Raw genomic sequence first — 24,026 nt, 5'->3', positions numbered from 1 at the left:
TTTATTAAGATGACACAAATAAAAGAAATGAAGATATAAAACATAATATAACGGGAAAAAAAGAGAAATTGAAAAAATAAATGAATATAAAAAATGTGTGGATAATTGCCATTATTTTCAACTAGCATGAGAAATGAAAGATAGATATTTATTAAGATGACAAAAAATAAAAGAAATGAAGATATAAAACATAATATAACGGGAAAAAAAAGAGAAATTGAAAAAATAAATGAATATAAAAAATGTGTGGATAATTTCCTTTTATTATTTTCAACTAGCATAAGAAATGAAAGATAGATATTTATTAAGATGACAAAAATAAAATAAATGAAGATATAAAACATAATATAACGAAAAAAAAGAGAAATTGAAAAAATAAATGAATATAAAAAATGTGTGGATAATTGCCTTTTATTATTTTCAACTAACATAAGAAATGAAAGATAGATATTTATCAAGATGACAAAAATAAAAGAAATGAAGATATAAAACATAATATGACGAAAAAAAAGAGAAATTGAAAAAATAAATGAATACAAAAAACGTGTGGAAAGCAGTATACTGAGTTTTTCACATTTTTTTCTTATTTTTGTTGTAACAATGCACAACAGAGCTTGATAATCGTGTCAGATCCTGATTTAAAGCGTCAGGATTGCATCAAAGCGTAATAAAGTTCAATAAAGCGTAATAAAACGTATCAAAGCGTGATTTAAAGCGTATCAAAGCGGGATCCAAGCGTGAGGAACGGTAACAAAGCGGCAACTAATTCGTATCAGAGCGTATCAGAGCGTATCAGAGCGTATCAAAGCATAACATTACTTCAGAGATCGGGATATTCGTGGAAAAATTGACAAAAATGACGGCGCTTTGCTCGCCGCTTTAAAGCGCGGCAAGCGCCGTTGGTGTGAACCAGGCATTAGCGTAATGATATTTTTCACAAATATCTCAAATATATTGGTATGCATTTATTTATGAGCCAACTAATGAGAGCCTAAATGCTTTTTTTTTTCTTTTTTTTTATTGATTCGAAAAAAAATTGAGAAAAAAATGTTTTCCTGAAAATTAGGAATCAATTTAGAATTTAAATTTGAAAAAAATGCAATTCGGATGTCAATTGTTTTTTCCCCAGCAGCCTTAATGTTTACAGAGTATACTGCTATATTGTTTATAACCCCAGGCTATAAGATTCACTTTTTATTCAAAGCCAATTAGGGATGTCCGATAATATCAGACTGCCGATATTATCGGCCGATAAATGCTTTAAAATGTAATATTGGAAATTATCGGTATAGGTTTCCAAATTATCGGTATCGGTTTCAAAAAGTTAAATTCATGACTTTTTAAAATGCCGCTGTGTACACGGACGTAGGGAGAAGTACAGAGCGCCAATAAACCTTAAAGGCCTACTGAAATGAATTTTTTTTATTCAAACGGGGATAGCAGATCCATTCTATGTGTCATACTTGATCATTTTGCGATACTGCCATATTTTTGCTGAAAGGATTTAGTATAGAACAACGTCGATAAAGTTCGCAACTTTTGGTCTCTGATAAAAAAAAACCTTGCCCCTACCGGAAGTTGCGTGACGTTGTCAGTTGTTCACTCCCTCATATTTTCCTATTGTTTTCAACGCAGCTAGAGCTATTCGGACCGAGAAAGCGACGATTACCCCATTAATTTGAGCGAGGATGAAAGATTTGTGGATGAGGAACGTTAGAGTGACGGACTAGAATGCAGTGAAATACATATTTTTTTTCACTCTGACCGTAACTTAGGTACAAGCTGGCTCATTGGAATCCACACTCTCTCCTTTTTCTATTGTGGATCACGGATTTGTATTTTAAACCACCTCGGATACTATATCCTCTTGAAAATGAGAGTCGAGAACGCGAAATGGACATTCACAGTGACTTTTATCTCCAGGACAATACATCGACGAAGCTCTTTAGCATGAGCTAACGTGATAGCATCTGTCTCAAATGCAGATAGAAACAAAATAAATAAATCCCTGACTGGAAGGATAGACAGAAGATCAACAATACTATTAAACCATGGACATGTAACTACACGGTTAATAGATCTCAGCCTGGCAAAGCTTAACAATGCTGTTGCTAACGACGCTAAGGCTAACTTAGCAACTGGACCTCACAGAGCTATGATAAAAACATTAGCGCTCCACCTACGCCAGCCAGCCCTCATCTGCTCATCAACACCCGTGCTCACCTGCGTTCCAGCGATCGACGGCGCGACGAAGGACTTCACCCGATCATCCGTGCGGTGGGGCTAGCATCGGCTAGGCGTCTGCTATCCAAGTAAGTAGTCCTTGTTGTGTTGCTACAGCCAGCCGCTAATACACCGATCCCACCTACAACGTTCTTCTTTGCAGCCTCCATTGTTCATTAAATAAATTGCAAAGATTCACCAACACAGATGTCCAGAATACTGTGGAATTATGAAATGAAAACAGAGCTTTTTTGTATTGGATTCAATGGGGAAGGCATACCTCTGTTCCCCTGGCTACGTCACGCGCATACGTCATCCTCCAAAGGCTTTTTCAACCGGAAGTTTGGCGGGAAATTTAAAATGTCACTTTATAAGTTAACCCGGCCGTATTGGCATGTGTTGCAATGTTAAGATTTCATCATTGATACATAAACTATCAGACTGCGTGGTCGCTAGTAGTGGCTTTCAGTAGGCCTTTAAAGGCACTGCCTTTGCGTGCCGGCCCAGGCACATAATATCTACGGCTTTTCACACACACAAGTGAATTCAAGGCATATTTGGTCAACAGTCATACAGGTCACACTGAGGGTGACCGTCTAAACAACTTTAACACTGTTACAAATATGCGCCACACTGTGAACCCACACCAAACAAGAATGACAAACACATTTCGGGAGAACATCCGCACCGTAACACGACATAAACACAACAGAACAAATACCCAGAACCCCTTGCAGCACTAACTCTTCCGGGAGGCTACAATATACACCCCAGGGTTTCCCACACATTCATTTATTTGTGGCGGCCCGCCACGAAAGAATTACGTCCGCCACAAATTAAAAAAAATTAAAAAAATGTAAATAAGCTTCTCAGGCAAATCATATAGTTGATGTAGATGCCCATATCGGCTGTTCAGATTTACTTTACAAAAGAGAAGTGTAGGATACTTCTCTTGTTGCCTTATTTGTATTTGACTTTATTAAATGTATTTCTATTAGAAACACAACATGTGTATATAACAAAGGGTGCAAAGTCTGCAGGCAGTAGGAAACACATGGTTAAGTGTAGGGAGTAAAACTGATGGCAGTCTAAAGTTCAAGATTTTTGGAGCTCTTTGTTCAGTGGATCAGATGTTTGATGAAGCTCTGTGTCTATCTACCACCACTACTGTTTTCTGTTTATTTGTTACTGACTGTGGCAGGACACCTCTGCCTCTGTTTCACTTTATGTTGCTGGTAAATAATATGGTTGTAGTAGTAGGCTAAAGTTAAATTATTTAGTATGCACTAATTAAAGGGGCAGAGCTTTGAGACATTTTAGCTTTTATATTTTATAAGATATATTTTTTGTAAGAACCACAATTAATAAATATATTTCAGTGAATAACTTATTGTTCAAATCTGTATATAAATATGTACATAAAGTGTTGTAATTATGTTGTAAAATGGATGGATGGATGGATGGATGGACGTTTAAAACAAAACTGTTATTATTAATTAGTAAGTATACATTTTTTGAGCCTTTTTAGAGAAAATCAAATCATTGTTGTAAATTATGCAAATTACTCGATGATGTCATGGTCATAGCCACGCCCCCACCGCCACAGGTATCTTGGCAGTTTATGGGAAACACTGCACCCCCCGCTAAAATTAGGCATAATAATGTGTTAATTCCACGTCTGTATATATCGGTATCGGTTGATATCGGTATCGGTAATTAAGAGTCGGACAATATCGGAATATCAGATACCGGCAAAAAAGCCATTATCGGACATCTCTAGAGCCAATCGTAGTTTTGCATTTTGACTTAAGTTTTGATGTCGACGTCGTGACATTGTCTCATATTGTTGTGTTCAATATTGTTTACGAGAATGTTTGTTGATTGACAAGTTTGCCTAAAAACAAAATAAAGGCGAAAATCCCCCCCCCCAAAATAGTTCAACCATCGATATCGAGGAGTGTATGTGCTTGGTATCAAATCGATACCAAACTGTGTAGTATCGCGCACGTCTACTCCAGTAAGTATCGATAGATGAAGTCATTTAAAGTCATTTAAAGTTTTAGTCACGGTATGACGCCAGTTGCCACAAGCCATTATTTAAGGGGCGTTGCAAAAAAAAAGATTTACGCTTAACCAAGCTCAGCGCTTATTTGTCTCTCATATAACATACTGTTAAGTAAACATATGATGTTATTGTTGGTAATCAGCATTATAACTGCAAGGCAGAGCTTTTGGAGCTCAGTAGATTTTGTTTCCTGCCAAAAAGTGAAACCTTTCAGGATTTAAAGGCGACTTAGTGTGTCATGGTTACCATGGCGACTTGGGCTAAACATCAGAGAAGGGGAAGGCTGCCGTTATGACAGATTATTACGTAAGATTTCTTTCATAAGCGCATTTGTGCCGAGACTAAGCCTGCACGGCTCCAAGCGTCTCGACTGGCCTTTATTTCCTCCTCAAAAGGTGCTCAAGGTGCGCAGGAACACGCGCTCAAACGAGACATGTAGCCTCACGCGGTCCTGGCTGCTCAGTACAAAATGGCTACCGGTCATTGAATGCAAGTCCCTGTTTTGTACGAAGGAAAGGAGTCATCGATGTGTCATCGTGTGGTGTGAACATGACAACATGAATATTATTGTACTGTATTAATATAATCATGTGGTGTAAACATGACAACATGAATATTATTGTACTGTAATATCATAATCATGTGGTGTAAACATGACAACATGAATATTATTGTACTGTAATATCATAATCATGTGGTGTAAACATGACAACATGAATATTATTGTACTGTATTAATATAATCATGTGGTGTAAACATGACAACATGAATGTTATTGTACTGTATTAATATAATCATGTGGTGTGAACATGACAACATGAATATTATTGTACTGTATTAATATAATCATGTGGTGTGAACATGACAACATGAATATTATTGTACTGTATTAATATAATCATGTGGTGTGAACATGACAACATGAATATTATTGTACTGTATTAATATAATCATGTGGTGTAAACATGACAACATGAATGTTATTGTACTGTATTAATATAATCATGTGGTGTAAACATGACAACATGAATATTATTGTACTGTATTAATATAATCATGTGGTGTAAACATGACAACATGAATATTATTGTACTGTATTAATATAATCATGTGGTGTAAACATGACAACATTAATATTATTGTACTGTATTAATATAATCATGTGGTGTGAACATGACAACATGAATATTATTGTACTGTATTAATATAATCATGTGGTGTAAACATGACAACATGAATATTATTGTACTGTATTAATATAATCATGTGGTGTAAACATGACAACATTAATATTATTGTACTGTAATATCATAATCATGTGGTGTAAACATGACAACATGAATATTATTGTACTGTATTAATATAATCATGTGGTGTAAACATGACAACATGAATATTATTGTACTGTATTAATATAATCATGTGGTGTAAACATGACAACATGAATGTTATTGTACTGTATTAATATAATCATGTGGTGTAAACAAGACAACATGAATATTATTGTACTGTATTAATATAATCATGTGGTGTAAACATGACAACATGAATATTATTGTACTTTAATAATATAATCATGTGGTGTAAACATGACAACATGAATATTATTGTACTGTATTAATATAATCATGTGGTGTAAACAAGACAACATGAATATTATTGTACTGTATTAATATAATCATGTGGTGTAAACATGACAACATGAATATTATTGTACTTTAATAATATAATCATGTGGTGTAAACATGACAACATGAATATTATTGTACTGTATTAATATAATCATGTGGTGTAAACATGACAACATGAATATTATTGTACTAAGATAATATAATCATGTGGTGTGAACATGACAACATGAATATTATTGTACTGTATTAATATAATCATGTGGTGTAAACATGACAACATGACTATTATTGTACCGTATTAATATAATCATGTGGTGTAAACATGACAACATGAATATTATTGTACTGTATTAATATAATCATGTGGTGTGAACATGACAACATGAATATTATTGTACTGTATTAATATAATCATGTGGTGTAAACATGACAACATGAATATTATTGTACTATAATAATATAATCATGTGGTGTAAACATGACAACATGAAAATTATTGTACTGTAATCATATCATAATCGTGGTGTGAACATGACAACATGAATATTATTGTACTGTATTAATATAATCATGTGGTGTGAACATGACAACATGAATATTATTGTACTGTATTAATATAATCATGTGGTGTAAACATGACAACATGAATATTATTGTACTTTAATAATATAATCATGTGGTGTAAACATGACAACATGAATATTATTGTACTGTATTAATATAATCATGTGGTGTAAACATGACAACATGAATATTACTGTACTATAATAATATAATTATGTGGTGTAAACATGACAACATGAATATTATTGTACTATAATAATATAATCATGTGGTGTAAACATGACAACATGAATATTATTGTACTATAATAATATAATCATGTGGTGTAAACATGACAACATGAATATTACTGTACTATAATAATATAATCATGTGGTGTAAACATGACAACATGAATATTATTGTACTATAATAATATAATCATGTGGTGTAAACATGACAACATGAATATTATTGTACTGTATTAATATAATCATGTGGTGTAAACATGACAACATGAATATTATTGTACTGTAATCATATCATTATCGTGGTGTGAACATGACAACATGAATAATATCATCATGTGTTAGTTACAATCTACAAACATGGACGCTTGCAGCTGCTGGATGCTCACACGTACGCCCTTATATGGTCGGCCTCACCTTACAGATAATACATCACGCCAGGAAGAAGCGTGTGTGTGTGTGTGTGTGTGTGTGTGTGTGTGTGTGTGTGTGTGTGTGTGTGTGTGTGTGTGTGTGTGTGTGTGTGTGTGTGTGTGTGTGTGTGTGTGTGTGGGTGTGTGTGTTATAGTCCAGTATAAAGCAGTGAAGTTGTCACGTTGTGTAAATGGTGAATAAAAAGAGAATACAATGATTTACAAATCCTTTTCAACTTATATTCAATTGAATAGACTGCAAAGACAAGATATTTCATGTTCACACTGAGAAACTTTGTTATTTTTTGCAAATATTAGCTCATTTGGAATTTGATGCCTGCAACATGTTTCAAAAAAGCTGGCACAAGTGTCAAAAAAGACTGAGGAAGTTGAGGAATGCTCATCAGACACTTATTTGGAACATCCCACAGGTGAACAGGCTGATTGGGAACAGGTGGGTGCCATGATTGGGTATAAAAGCAGCTTCCATGAAATGCTCAGTCATTCACAAACAAGGACGGGGCGAGGGTCACCACTTTGTCAACAAATGCCTGAGCAAATTGTTTAAGAACAACATTTCTCAACCAGCTATTGCAAGGAATTTAGCGATTTCACCATCTACGCTCCGTAATATCATCAAAACGTTCAGAGAATCTGGAGAAATCACTGCATGTAAGTGACCTTCGATCCCTCAGGCAGTACTGCATCAAAAAGCGACATCAGTGTGTAAAGGATATCACCACATGGGCTCAGGAACACTTCTTGAAAACTACTGTCAGTAACTACAGTTGGTCGCTACATCTGCAAGTGCAAGTTAAAACTCTACTATGCAAAGCCAAAGCCATTTATCAACAACACCCAGAAACGCTGCCGGCTTCGCTGGGCCCGAGCTCATCTAAGATGGACTGATGCAAAGTGGAAAAGTGTTCTGTGGTCTGACGAGTCCACATTTCAAATTTGTTTTTGGAAACTGTGGACGTCACGTCCTCCGGACCAAAGAGGAAAAGAACCATCCAGATTGTTCTAGGCGCAAAGTTCAAAAGGCAGCATGTGTGATGGTATGGGGGTGTATTAGTGCCCAAGACATGGGTAACTTACACATCTGTGAAGGCACCATTAATGTTGAAAGGTACATACAGGTTTTGGAGCAACATATGTTGCCATCCATATGGACGCCCCTGCTTATTTCAGCAAGACAATGCCAAGCCACGTGCTACAACAGCGTGGCTTCATAGTGAAAGAGTGCGGGTACTAGACTGGCCTGCCTGTAGTCCAGACATTGAAAATATGAAGGCTAAAATATGAGAAGGGAGACTGTTGAACAACTTAAGCTGTACATCAAGCAAGAACGGGAAATAATTCCACTTCAAAAATGTGTCTCCTCAGTTCCCAAACCTTTACTGAGTGTTGTTAAAAGGAAAGGCCATGTAACACAGTGGTAAAAATGCCCCTCTGACAACTTTTTTGCAAGTTAATGATTATTTGCACAAAAAATAAATAAGTTTCTCAGTGTGGACATGAAATATCTTGTCTTTGCAGTCTATTCAATTGAATAGAAGTTGAAAAGGATTTGTTGTATTCTCTTTTTATTTACCATTTACACAACGTGACAACTTCACTGCTTTTGGGTTTTGTACTTATAGCAATGATGATAACAATAATAATATTTTGTTAGTAGTAATAATTATGATTCATAACCGTAATATAGTAATAGTTTTCTTTTTATCATTAGAAAAAATACTACTACCAATAATAATTCTATTATTTAAACACTACTACTACAGTTAATGACAATAATAATAATAATAATAATAAGAAGAAGAATAATGATAATAATAATAATAATAATAATAATAATAATAATAATACGGAACACATAATAAATTACAGTTAATTATTGTTATTATTATTTGGTATTCTTTTTTAATTCAAGAAGAGTGGACTAAGAAGAGTAAAAGGGAAACAATAACAATCACATGTCAATCACAAGAGGAACTTGATGTTTATCATATGATTCCAGCATGACATCATCATCATGATTATTATTATTATTACTATTATTATTATCACTTCCACCAAGGAGATTTTCATTTGTGTTTGTTTCACATTTTGCTTCAATAATTGATGTGTTGACTTATTGTCAGTAGATATTCAATTAGATATTTTCTTTATTGATTTTTTGTACATTTTCTATTATTCTTAAAAAAATATTTTACATCAACATTTAATAGTTTTGATTCATAGTTTATGTTGATAAAGTCAGGAAACAAGTTTACAAAGTTTCATACAATATTTCTACTGCAAGCCATTTAACGGATATTGTAGTGTGTTTGTGTGTGTGTGTGTGTGTGTGTGTGTGTGTGTGTGTGTGTGTGTGTGTGTGTGTGTGTGTGTGTGTAGCTTTGATGTTTGCGAGCGCCACAGAGTCCTACATCCTGTTTGCCTCTGAGTGACACGAGAAGACGGCGTGGCGTTACAGCACGAATACTAGCGCGCGGGGCAGAAGTTTTCAGGTGGGAGGTGAGGAAAAGACGTCGTACCTCTCTTGAAGGACCACCTCTTCATCCACAGCCTGGAGAAGGACGGCCAGGAGTTGTTGAGAGGAGAGTCGGCCATGACGGCAACGCAGTCAGGAGGAGTGTGGCCCCGCACGGCGAGGAAGAGGAGGAGGAGGAAGAGGAGGAGGAGTGAGAGGGGAGGAGAGTTGGCTGAAGGGTTACTTCCCCCCATTTCATGTTACTACTGTAGTACACACACTTCCACTTAGTGTTACAATTAATGTTACATTTCCTGACAAATCGTGTTACATTTTGTGTTACAATTTGTCCTGCATGTTGTTTCACTTCCTTACGTTTTGTGTTACATTGCGTGTTGTATTTTGTGTTACAATTTATGTTACATTGTGTTACAATTCGTGTTACATTTTGTGTTACATTTTGTTACAATTTGTGTTACATTTTGTTACAATTTGTGTTACATTTTGCTACAATTCGTGTTACATTTTGTTAAAATTTGTTACAATTCGTGTTACATTTTGTTAAAATTTGTTACAATTCATGTTACATTTTGTGTTACAATTCGTATTATATACTGCGTTACAAATCAGTTACGTTTTGTTACAATTTGTGTTACATTTTGTGTTACAATGCGTGTTGTATTTTGTGTTACAATTTATGTTACATTCTGTTACAATTTGTGTTACATTTTGTTATAATTTGTTACATTTTGTTACAATTTGTTACATTTTGTTACAATTCGTGTTACATTTTGTTAAAATTTGTTACAATTCATGTTACATTTTGTGTTACAATTCGTATTATATACTGCGTTACAAATCAGTTACGTTTTGTTACAATTTGTGTTACATTTTATGTTACAATGCGTGTTGTATTTTGTGTTACAATTTATGTTACATTCTGTTACAATTTGTGTTACATTTTGAAATAATTTGTTACATTTTGTTACAATTTGTTACAATTCGTGTTACATTTTGTTAAAATGTGTTACAATTCATGTTACACTTTGTGTTACAATTCGTATTATATACTGCGTTACAAATCAGTTACGTTTTGTTACAATTTGTGTTACATTTTGTGTTACAATGCGTGTAGTATTTTGTGTTACAATTTATGTTACATTCTGTTACAATTTGTGTTACATTTTGTTATAAATTGTTACATTTTGTTACAATTTGTTACATTATGTTACAATTCGTTACATTTTGTGTTACAATTCCTATTATATACTGTGTTACAAATCAGTTACGTTTTGTTACAATTTGCGTTACATTTTGTTACATTTCGTGTTACAATGCGTGTTGTATTTTGTGTTACAATGCGTGTTGTATTTCGTGTTACATTTTGTTATAATGTGTAACATTTTGTTATGTGTAACATTTTGTTACAATTTGTGTAACATTTTGTTACAATTCGTGTAACATTTTGTGTTACAATTCGTATTATATACTGTGTTACAAATCAGTTATGTTTTGTTACAATTTGTGTTATATTTTGTGTTACAGTTATAGTTACAATTTGTTACATTTTGCTAGAGTTCATGTTACATTTTGTGTTACAAATTTGTCCTGCATGTTGTTTCACTTCGTTACATTTTGTGTTACAATGCGTGTCGTATTTCCTGTTGCAATTTATGTTACATTTTGTTATAATTTGTTAATTTTTTTTACTAATTTGTGTTACATTTTGTTATCATTTGTGTTACAATTTGTGTTACAATGCGTGTTACATACTGCGTTAAAATTTGTTACATTTTGTGTTATATTTTCTGTTACATTTAAAGTTACAATTTGTGACATTTTGTTAGAATTCATGTTACAATTTGTGTTAAAATTTGTCCTGCATGTTGTTTCACTTCTTTACATCTTGTGTTACAATGTGTGTTGTATTTTGTGTTACAATTTGTGTTACTTTGTGTTATAATTTGCGTTACATTTTGTGTTACAACGCGCGTTATATACTGCGTTAGAATTTGCTACGCTGTTACAATTTGTGTTACATTTTGTGTTACAATTTGTGTTATATTTTGTTAGAATTCATGTTACATTTTGTGTTCCATCAGGTTATTTTTTTGTGTTACAGATTGTCTTGCTTTTGTGTTACACATCATTACATTTTGTTTTACAATTTATGTTACATATTGTGTTACAATTTTTTTACCATGCGCGTTGTATTACAATTAATGTTACATTGTGTTACAATTTGTGTTACACTGCTTTCAATGCTTGCAAGCTTTTAAAGATTAAAGACACGTTAAGTCGAGTGGAAAAAGTCTCAGCACCTTCCCACAGAAAAGCACAAAATACACTTGTGGCTTACACGTACACACACACACACACACACACACACACACACACACACACACACACACACACACACACACATATATATATATATATATATATATGTAAAGTGTGTACTTACAAGGAGGCAGCCAGAAGATCTTCTGTTAGTTCAGCTTCCTCTTTGTGTCATTTTGTACAAAACAACTTTGTGTGTTGATGTCCTCATCTGTGACACACACACACACACACACACACACACACACACACACACACACACACACACACACACACACACACACACACACACACATTGAGCAATGTAGTTACCCACACACACACACACACGCACACACACACACACACACACACACACACACACACACACACACACACACACACACACACACACACACATTGAGCAATGTAGTTACCCACACACACACACACACGCACACACAATAATAGGATAAAGTTATTTATTGTAAATTCCCTTCAACATCAAGGCGACGTTCAATAAAGTCAACATTTTTATTTCACAGACTTAAGTGACGTATATTTAACACAACAATTGTTGTACCTCACTAAAGTTCAACTTGACAGTGCAAAACAAACACTTAAGTTGAAGTTAACAGTGCAAAACCAATACTTATTTAAGTTGAAGTTAACAGTGCAAAACAAACACTTAAGTTGAATTTAACAGTAGAAAACAAATACTTATTTAAGTTGATATTAAAGTGCAAAACCAATACTTATTTAAGTTGAAGTTAACAGTGAAAAACAAACACTTAAGTTGAAGTTAACAGTGAAAAACCAATACTTATCCTATTTAAGTTGAACTTGACAGAGCAGAACAAACACTTAAGTTGAATTTAACAGTGCAAAACAAACACTTAAGTGGAACGTAACAGTGCACCTCTTTGTGTGTCCATCGGGGTTCAAACAATCCAAAATCCTTTAAGTCAACAGTCATATTTTCTAGAAGAGAGAAAGAAATACAAGAATTTGCATCAAAAATTGAGTTGAAGTTCATTTTGAATTCATTAAACTTCAAAATCACATAAAATATTCTCAGCTTTTTGTACAAAAAGAAAAACATTTGGAAATACAAATCTATTCAGGTTTTAGGAAATTATAATAAGAGCATCTCTATTATTATTATTTCAGGGGGAAAATCTTTATTTTGATTTTTAAAAAAAAATTAAAAACATTTTTTTTTAAAATAAATAAATAAAAATAAAATAAAATAAAATAAAATAAAATAAAATAAAATAAAATAAAATAAAATAAAATAAAAAAAATACATATATATATATGTATATGTACATAAATAAATCCATAATCAATAATTATTTGGAGAAGTAGTTATTTTTAACAAAAAATAGGAAGACTACAACTGTTCTGAAGGTTTGCATGGCTGTGTAAATTGTCCCTTTTAGTTCTACAGATAGATCATCTCTGTTAAGGGATTAATTATTATTATTTATTTCTATTTCATATGTGTTTTTCTTTAAGTTGTTTAACCGTTGCTTTCCTGTGATAAAATGGCAACCAAGGTAATCAAAAAGGTCAACCAACGAACCAGATTTCTCTACAGAATCTCCTCTCTGGTCAACAAAAGCACCTTGAGGATTCTAGCGGGAACTCTCCTTCAACCCTTTTTCGACAACGCATGCACCTCCTGGTACCCTAGCACCTCCAAAACCCTCAAATCTAGACTCCAAACATCCCAGAACAACCTAGTCAGGTTACTTCTAGACCTCCACCCCAGATCACACCTCACTCCTACCCCAGTGTTTCCCACAAATAAAAAAAATATATATATATTTTTTTTTGTCCTTTCCAGCTTCTCAGGCAAATCATATAGTTGATGTAGATGCCTATATAGGCTGTTCACATTTACTTTACAAAAGAGAAGTGTAGGATACTTCTCTTGTTTCCTTATTTGTATTTGACCACTACTGTTTTCTGTTTATTTGTTACTGACTGTGGCAGGACACCTCTGCCTCTGTTTCACTTTATGTTGCTGGTAAATAATATGGTTGTAGTAGTAGGCTAAATTTAAATTATTTAGTATGCACTAATTAAAGGGGCAGAGCTATAAAAGACATTTTAGCTTTTATATTTTATAAGATATATTTTTTGTAAGAACCACAATTAATAAATATATTGCAGTGAATAACTTATTGTTCAAATCTGTATATAAATATGTACATAAAGTGTTGTAATTATATTGTAAAATGGATGGATGGATGGATGGATGGATGGATGGATGGATGGATGGATGGACGTTTAAAACAAAACTGTTATTATTAATTAGTAAGTATACATTTTTTGAGCCTTTTTAGAGAAAATCATATAATTGTAGTAAATTATGCAAATTACTCGATGATGTCATTGTGACCACGCCCATAGTCACGCTCCCACCGCCACAGGTATCTTGGGAGTTTATGGGAAACACTGTACCCACTTCTCCAAAGTGGGCTGGCTCAGGGTGGAGGACAGAGTAAAACAACTTGCACTGAGCCTAGTCTATAAAATCCGCTACACCTCCCTGATACTGAAGTACATGTCAAACTCCTTCCTTAACGACCGCCATAACCACAACACCAGGGGGAGTTCCACTAACCACGTTAAACCCAGATTCCGATCTAACAAAGGTCTTAACGCATTCTCTTTCTATGCCACATCAATATGGAATGCACTCCCAACAGGTATAAAAGAAAGGGCATCTCTATCCTCCTTCAAAACCGCAATAAAAGTTCACCTCCAGGCAACTTCAACCCTAAACTAACACCCTCCCCGGATTGTTATTAATCAAATGTAAATTAGCAAATGTAGATACTTTTTCTTATGCTTTCTGATCTCTCTCTCTATGTCCACTACTTGCTGTACATATCCTACCAAGTCAGACCTACACTGTTTCAATGTCTCTGTTCTCAATTGTTGATGACTTAAGTGATGATAACAACCAAACCTAACCCCCCCCCCCCCCCTCCACATCCCACCCCCCGGATTGTAAATAATGTAAATAATTCAATGATTATTTTGTGTGATGACTGTATTATGATGATAGTATAATAATATCAGTGACGTGCAGTCAGGAGAGGCAGGTGAGGCAGGGCCTCACGTGCCATCATGGAAAGACAAAAAATTTATTAAATTGTTATATGTATCCCGTGGTTATACTATAAAGTTATTTTCCATTTAACTTAACCAGTTTTAGATCATTTTTATTCAAAATCGCAGAATTTTCACATTTGCCGTTTAAATACTGAGAAGAGACTCGCGGTGAGTCACCAGCCAGTTGAGCCTCACCATGGATTGCGCAATGACTCGGCTAACTGCTGGCCTGCTGTGCAGTGAGACCGTATTGCTATATGAATTATATTATACATTTCCATAGTTTAGTTAGCTGAGGTATATAATGTACAGTGTATTTTGTCAACAACTGTGTGTGTGTAACCTATTTTTTGTGCTGAGCAATCATAAAACGGCTGCGAAGACGCACTGGGTGAGGCTCGCAGTTCTCCCGCCTCCTGGTGGTAGAGGGCGCTAGTGATCCCAGGGATCATTCTTGCGACTACTCGGCTGCAGAATAAGTGACAACAAGCAGCAACAGTTAGCAAGTCAAGTGCAGCGTTTATTTTTTCCTCTCGCCTGGACTTTTAACATGGAGGATTACATGTCTAAAATAAAACAGTTTTCTAAACTGGACTTTCAATCGAAGCAGGAGGTAATAATTAAAGGAAGATCTCCATCGAGACTTTTAAAACTGAAGAAAGATAAGGAAGACTTCTATAAACAGGTTATCGATGCTTTTATTCAGAAGGAGCGGCGCATGGACTTCATTTATAAGTAAAGGTAAGACTATAATACTTTTTTTTTTAAATTAAATGTGCTTTTTTGTGTGCTACAGTTTGTATGTGTAAAGAATGCTGGTATGAGCTTTTAAACCTAACCCGTTAACTGCTGCCAATCAAATGGTGAATAAGATACTCTTTAGGGTTCATATGTTTGTAAATCTGACTGTGATGAAGTCAGTGCCTCACCAGCCATGAACCTCACCGCACGTCACTGATATATCTGTATCATGAATCAATTTAAGTCAGGGGTTTTCAAACTTTTCCCGCTGAGGGCCGCACACTGAAATATCAAAGCAAGCGGGGGCCATTTTGATATTTTTTATTTTAAAAACCAATACAATATATGTATAAAAAATATACATTTAGGCCTCCACTCAGGCTTGATCCTGTGTCATTATTTAGTATTATTATTATTATCCAAGGTTTAAATCTCCAGATCAACATTATAGGTCTGTCTGTCAATATAAAGTTTTTTTTTTAAGATTTACACTGTATGTCAAACAAAACCCTGTTTTTTCATGGAAAAAACACAAAATATGCAATATTTTCCCCCAATAACATTTTAAAGTGGAATATTTGAGATTATATAATAATTGGAGCTCATAGCATAACTCATAACAACATTGATTCATTATTATTTTTTGAGCAATGACACTTAAAAAAAAAGAAAAAAAAAAAAAGAAAAAAAAAAGTCCCTCTAATATTATTGGGGATCCAAAAGGGTCCTGCTCAGTAAAGTATTAAAAAATAAATCATACATTTTTTTTTTTACTTTTAACACAATAGTCTCAAGATCAACTTCAGATCCATCCGTCAATTATAACTTTTATTGTTGTTTATGTTTTTTGTTTGTTCGTTTTAGGCCCTTGTTTAAAAAAAAACAGCTTAGTTTTTTTATATGGCAAACACAAAATATGCAACATTTTCCCCAAAAAATGTCTCAAAGTGGAATATTTAATGTGACGTAATTGGAGCCTTGAATAGGTCAATAATTCATAATGACATTGATTTTGATTCATTATTATTTTTTAAAGAAAGAAACAGCCTGCATGGCAGCTTTGTGTTATTAGAGTAAACATTGAAACATTTTATTGTTACATTTCACCTGTTTGCTCTTTTATACCACTTTTTATGTTTTTAATTTTTTTTAATCAGATTTTTAGAATGTGCCACGGGGCCGTTAAAATATTACCCGCGGGCCGCAAATGGCCCCCGGGCCGCAATTTGGACACCCCTGATTTAAGTGAACCCCGACTTAAACAAGTTGAAAAACTTATTGGGGTGTTATCATTTAGTGGTCAATTGTACGGAATATGTACTTCACTGTGCAATCTACTAATAAAAGTCTCAATCAATCAATCAAACGGTTGCTATGGTTACAGGCACTTCCGTTTCCGCCGGCAGGTAAAAAAAAAGTGTTGAAGGAGCTCCAGCATGGACAAGTAACACTACACGGTAAATAGTAGCAGATGGAAGAAGTAAGTACTCTACGCTTCTTATTTTCAGTGTGTCATAAGTGACAGTTGAGTGCACTAGTTACAAGTTTAAGGACGTTTGGGCGCTTCACGTTGCCAGTGGAGGTGAAGTGTATGCTAACTGCTAATAAGCTAACCGCAGCTAGCACGTTTGTTTGTTTGCTGCACAGTGACGTCACGAACGCCAGTTTTTAGTCACCTTCGAATTAAGTTAATTGAAGAGACACTAATCTCCTCTGTGACTCTTTACTGTGTGTGGGAACATTGTAGAGAGTTTAGTTCATACTTGCCAACCTTGAGACCTCCGAATTCGGGAGATTGTGGGGGAGGGGCGGGGTCAAGGGGGAGGAGTATATTTATAGCTGGAATTCACTGAAATCCAAGTATTTCTTATATATATATATATATATATATATATATATACATATATATATATATATATATATATATATATATATATATATATATATATATATAGTACAGTAAACAGTAGGGGTGTGGGAAAAAATCGATTCGATTTCAAATCGCGATTCTCACGTTGTGCGATTCAAAATCGATTCTCATTTTAAAATTTTTAAAAAAAAAAATATTTATTTATTTATAATTTTTAATTAATTAATTATTATTAATATTAATATTAATTAATTAATATTTTAAAGAATTTTCATCAAAAATTGAGTTGAAGTTAATTTTGAATCCATTAAACTTCAAAATCACATAAAATATTCTTAGCTTTTTGTACAAAAAGAAAAACATTTGGAAATACAAATCTATTCAGGTTTTAGGAAATTATAATAAAAGCATCTATATTATTATTATTTCAGGGGGAAAATCTTTATTTTGATTTATATATATATATATATATATATATATATATATATATATATATATATATATATATATATATATATATATATATATATATATATATTCGTACATAAATAAATCCATAATCAATAATTATTTGGAGAAGTAGTTATTTTTAAGAAAAAATAGTAAGACTACAACTATTTTTAAAAAAAAGTACAAATCTTACAAGAAAATAATGTTTTTATTTTTATTTCAGGAAAAAAACATTTACACTAAAAAGTGGTAATCATACAAGAATGTGCTTTTTTTTTTTTTTAAACAATTGCATGTATTTGGGGATTGAGAAAGTAACATGTTTTTTTTGGGGGGGAGTCATAATTTAAAGAAATAATTAAGTAGGTATATTTTATATATATATATATATATATATATATATATATATATATATATATATATATATATATATATATATATATATATATATATATATATATATATATATATATATATATATATATATAGACATTTTGACATTATCTTATGAGAATATTGTCATATGTTTCCAAGAACAATATCAGGGAAAAAAAACAAAAAAACATTTTGTTTTGCAGCTAAAAGAAAATATTTCCAAAATACTTTCAGGGAAAAAAAAAAAAAGATGACATTTCTAAAAAGTGTTCATCTTACAAGTAGTTTTTGTAAGATTGTCAGAAAGTGTAAAGAAAAAATAAATTGTTTAAAAAAAACCAACATTGTATATTTTAGACATAAAGGTTAATCTTATGAGAATATTGTCACATATTTTCCAAGAACAATATCAGGGGAAAATGATTTAAGTTTTAAAAAAGTGTTAATCTTACAAGTCATTCACTGCTAGAAAAGAAAAAATTGGTTAAAAAACAAAAAAAACAAAAAACAAAACAAAACAAAAAAAAATATATATATATATATATATATATATATATATATATATATATATATATATATATATATATATATATATATATATATATATATATGTGTATGTGTATATATATATGTATATTTATAATTTTTTTTAGACATAAAGAATAATTTTATGAGAATATTGTCACATATTTTCCAAGAACAATATCAGGGAAAAATTATTTAAGTTTTAAAAAAGTGTTAATCTTACAAGTCATTCACTGCTAGAAAAGAAACAATTGATGGTTAAAAATAAAAAAATAAACAAACAAACAAAAACAAAAAATATATATATATTTTTTTAGACATAAAGAATAATTTTATGAGAATATTATTTTTTCCAAGAACAATATCAATAAAAAAAATGATTTAAGTTTTAAAAAAGTGTTAATCTTACAAGTGATTCTTGTAAGATTGTCAGGAAATGCCAGAAAAAAAATAATGGTAAAAATATATTGAATATTTTAGACATAAGGGATGATTTTATGAGAATATTGTCACATATTTTCCAAGAACAATATCAGGGAAAAATTATTTAAGTTTTAAAAAAGTGTTAATCTTACAAGTCATTCACTGCTAGAAAAGAAAAAATTGATGGTTAAAAAACAAACAAAAAAACAAACAAACAAAAACAATATATATATATATATATATATATATATATATATATATATATATATATATATATATATATATATATATATATATATATATATATATATATTTAGACATAAAGAATAATTTTATGAGAATATTATCATATTTTTTCCAAGAACAATATCAATAAAAAAATGATTTAAGTTTTAAAAAAGTGTTAATCTTACAAGTGATTCTTGTAAGATTGTCAGGAAATGCCAGAAAAAAAATTATGGTAAAAATATATTAAATATTTTAGACATAAGGGATAATTTTATGAGAATATTGTCTTTTTTTTTTTAATCAGGAAAAAAAAACTAACATTGTTTTGCATCTAATAGAAAACAAAACATGTTTTCATAATTTTGGGAATAATTTAAATATAAGCGATATCCCCATTAAAATATTGTCATATTTTGTCCAGAAAAAACAAAAAAGTGCCGATCTCAGAAGAATAAAGTTTGAACATTAAGGCGCTAAAATAACATATTTCTCCAAGAAGAAAAAACACATTTTGGGTGAAAAGTGAGGAAAAAAAGAGGTCATCTCCATTCAATCATTTTATTCATCATTTTAATATAAACAGTTCATTGTTGAATAATTTTCACACAGCAAGATTGTTTTTTTGTCATCATTGCAACATTTTCTGTACACGCTTGGCTCTCCTCGGAAAACATAGAAAAAATAAATTGTTTGAAAAAAAACATTGTATATTTTAGACATAAAGTATAATCTTATGAGAATATTGTCACATAATTTCCAATAACAATATCAGGGAAAAAATGATTTAAGTATTAAAATGTTAATCTCACAAGTCATTCACTGCTAGAAAAAAAAATTATGGTAAAAAAAACAAAACATTAAATATTTTAGACATAAGGGATAATTTTATGAGAATATTGTCATATTTTTTCCAAGAACAATATCAGGGAAAAAATTATTTAAGTTTTAAAAATGTGTTAATCTTACAAGTCATTCACTGCTAAAAAAGAAAAATTGATGGTTAAAATTTAAAAAAATAATATATATATATATATATATATATATAAAAATAATAATTATATATATACAGTGGGGCAAAAAAGTATTTAGTCAGCCACCCTTTGACAATCAATGGGTGGCTGACTAAATACTTTTTTGCCCCACTGTATATATATATATTAAACATAAAGAATAATCTTATGAGAATATCGTCATATTTTTTCCAAGAACAATATCAGAAAAAAAAATGATTTAAGTTTTAAAAAAGTGTTATCCTTACAAGTCATTCTTGTAAGATTGTCAGGAAATGCCAGAAAAAAAAATTATGGTAAAAAAAAATTTTTTTTTTAAATATTTTAGACATAGGGGATTATTTTATGAGAATATTGTCATATTTTGTTTATCAGGGGAAAAAAACGTAACATTGTTTTGCAGCTAAAAGAAAACATTTTTTGTAGGATTATCAGAAAATGTTTTCATAATTTTGGGAATAATTGTTTGTAAAAATGAATAATTTAAATATAAGTGATATCCCTATTAGAATATTGTCATATTTTGTCCAGAAAGAAACAAAAAAGTGCCAATCTTGCAAGAATAATGTTCGAACATTAAGGCGCTAAAATAACATTTTGGCTGAAAAGTGAGAAAAAAAGAGGTCATCTCCATCCAATCATTTTATTCATTATTTTAATATAAACAGTTCATTGTTGAATAATTTACACACAGCAAGATTGTTTTTTTCTCATCATTGCAACATTTTCTGTACACGCTTGGCTCTCCTCGGAAAACATAGAAAAAATAAATTGTTTAAAAAAAAACGTTGTATATTTTAGACATAAAAGATAATCTTATGAGAATATTGTCACATATTTTCCAAGAACAATATCAGGGAAAAAATTATTTAAGTATTAAAAAAGTGTTAATCTTACAAGTCATTCACTGCTAGAAAAGAAAAATTGATGGTTAAATAAATAAATATATATACATTTTAGACATAAAGAATAACCTTATGAGAATAGTGTCATATTTTTTCCAAGAACAATGTCAGAAAAAAAAAATATTTAAGTTTTAAAAAAGTGTTAATCTTACAAGTCATTCTGGGAAAAAAAATTATGGTAAAAAAAAAAACATTAAGTATTTTAGACATAAGGGATAATTTTATGAGAATATTGTCATATTTTTTCCAAGAGAAATGCCAGGAAAAAAAATTATGGTAAAAAAAAAAAAAAATTAAATATTTTAGACATAAGGGATTATTTTATGAGAATATTGTCATATTTTGTTTATCAGGGGGAAAATACATAACATTGTTTTGCAGCTAAAAGAAAACATTTTTGTAGGATTATCAGAAAATGTTTTCATAATTTTGGGAATAATTGTTTGTAAAAATGAATAATTTAAATATAAGTGATATCCCTATTAGAATATTGTCATATTTTGTCCAGAAAAAAACAAAAAAGTGCCAATCTTGCAAGAATAATGTTCGAACATTAAGGCGCTGGAATAACATTTTGGCTGAAAAGTGAGAAAAAAAGAGGTCATCTCCATCCAATCATTTTATTCATCATTTTAATATAAACAGTTCATTGTTGAATAATTTACACACAGCAAGATTGTTTTTTTCTCATCATTGCAACATTTTCTGTACACGCTTGGCTCTCCTCAGAAAACTTAGAAAAAATAAATTGTTTAAAAAAAAAACGTTGTATATTTTAGACATAAAAGATAATCTTATGAAAATATTGTCACATATTTTCCAAGAACAATATCAGGGAAAAAATTATTTAAGTATTAAAAAAGTGTTAATCTTACAAGTCATTCACTGCTAGAAAAGAAAAATTGATGGTTAAATAAATAAATATATATACATTTTAGACATAAAGAATAATCTTATGAGAATAGTGTCATATTTTTTCCAAGAACAATATCAGAAAAAAAATGATTTAAGTTTTAAAAAAGTGTTATCCTTACAAGTCATTCTTGTAAGATTGTCAGGAAATACCAGGGAAAAAAATTATAGTAAAAAAAAAAAAAAAATTAAATATTTTACACATAAGGGATTATTTTATGAGAATATTGTCATATTTTGTATATCAGGGGAAAAAAACGTAACATTGTTTTGCAGCTAAAAGAAAACATTTTTGTAGGATTATCAGAAAATGTTTTCATAATTTTGGGAATAATTGTTTGTAAAAATGAATAATTTAAATATAAGGGATATCCCTATTAGAATATTGTCATATTTTGTCCAGAAAAAAACAAAAAAGTGCCAATCTTGCAAGAATAATGTTCGAACATTAAGGCGCTAAAATAACATTTTGGCTGAAAAGTGAGAAAAAAAGAGGTCATCTCCATCCAATCATTTTATTCATCATTTTAATATAAACAGTTCATTGTTGAATAATTTACACACAGCAAGATTGTTTTTTTCTCATCATTGCAACATTTTCTGTACACGCTTGGCTCTCCTCAGAAAACATAGAAAAAATAAATTGTTTAAAAAAAAGCGTTGTATATTTTAGACATAAAAGATAATCTTATGAGAATATTGTCACATATTTTCCAAGAACAATCTCAGGGAAAAAATTATTCAAGTATTAAAGTGTTAATCTTACAGGTCATTCACTGCTAGAAAAGAAAAATTGATGGTTAAATAAATAAATATATATACATTTTAGACATAAAGAATAATCTTATGAGAATAGTGTCATATTTTTTCCAAGAACAATATCAGAAAAAAAAAATGATTTAAGTTTTTAAAAAAAGTGTTAATCTTACAAGTCATTCTTGAAAAAAAAATTATGGTAAAACAAAACATTAAATATTTTAGATATAAGGGATAATTTTATGAGAATATTGTCATATTTTTTCCAACAACAATATCAGGGAAAAAATTATTTAAGTTTTAAAAATGTGTTAATCTTACAAGTCATTATTGTAAGATTGTCAGGAAATGCCAGGAAAAAAAATTATGGTAAAAAAAATAAAAATTAAATTAAATATTTTAGACATAGGGGATTATTTTATGAGAATATTGTCATATTTTGTTTATCAGGGGGAAAAAACGTAACATTGTTTTGCAGCTAAAAGAAAACATTTTTGTAGGATTATCAGAAAATGTTTTCATAATTTTGGGAATAATTGTTTGTAAAAATGAATAATTTAAATATAAGTGATATCCCTATTAGAATATTGTCATATTTTGTCCAGAAAAAAACAAAAAAGTGCCAATCTTGCAAGAATAATGTTCGAACATTAAGGCGCTGGAATAACATTTTGGCTGAAAAGTGAGAAAAAAAGAGGTCATCTCCATCCAATCATTTTATTCATCATTTTAATATAAACAGTTCATTGTTGAATAATTTACACACAGCAAGATTGTTTTTTTCTCA

The 24,026-nt window shown here is 31.1% G+C and overlaps 1 protein-coding gene across 8 annotated transcripts in view; it reads right to left on the bottom strand.

The window, feature by feature from the left end:
• LOC133635041 (rho guanine nucleotide exchange factor 18-like) overlaps positions 1-17,595 on the bottom strand; it is a 129,681-nt gene extending 112,086 nt beyond the window's left edge. For 6 of the 8 annotated variants that reach the window (XR_009822010.1, XM_062027764.1, XM_062027766.1 and 3 more), the window contains exon 1: positions 9,664-9,739. Coding sequence is in view for 7 of the 8 variants with exons in the window: in XM_062027764.1 (XP_061883748.1) it covers positions 9,664-9,739 (76 nt within the window). In the remaining variant the exon portion in view is untranslated. Of the gene's footprint in view, positions 1-9,663; positions 9,740-12,063; positions 12,151-12,837; positions 12,900-17,548 lie in introns of those variants that run through there. The other 2 variants (XM_062027769.1, XM_062027770.1) reach the window with 2 other exon arrangements.
• Between the last annotated feature and the right edge of the window lie 6,431 nt (positions 17,596-24,026).

This window comes from Entelurus aequoreus, linkage group LG19, assembly GCF_033978785.1.
Source record: "Entelurus aequoreus isolate RoL-2023_Sb linkage group LG19, RoL_Eaeq_v1.1, whole genome shotgun sequence".
Classification (NCBI taxonomy): domain Eukaryota; kingdom Metazoa; phylum Chordata; class Actinopteri; order Syngnathiformes; family Syngnathidae; genus Entelurus; species Entelurus aequoreus.
The sequence above is the reverse complement of the archived record's forward strand: the minus strand, read 5'-3'. Positions and strand labels throughout refer to the sequence as shown.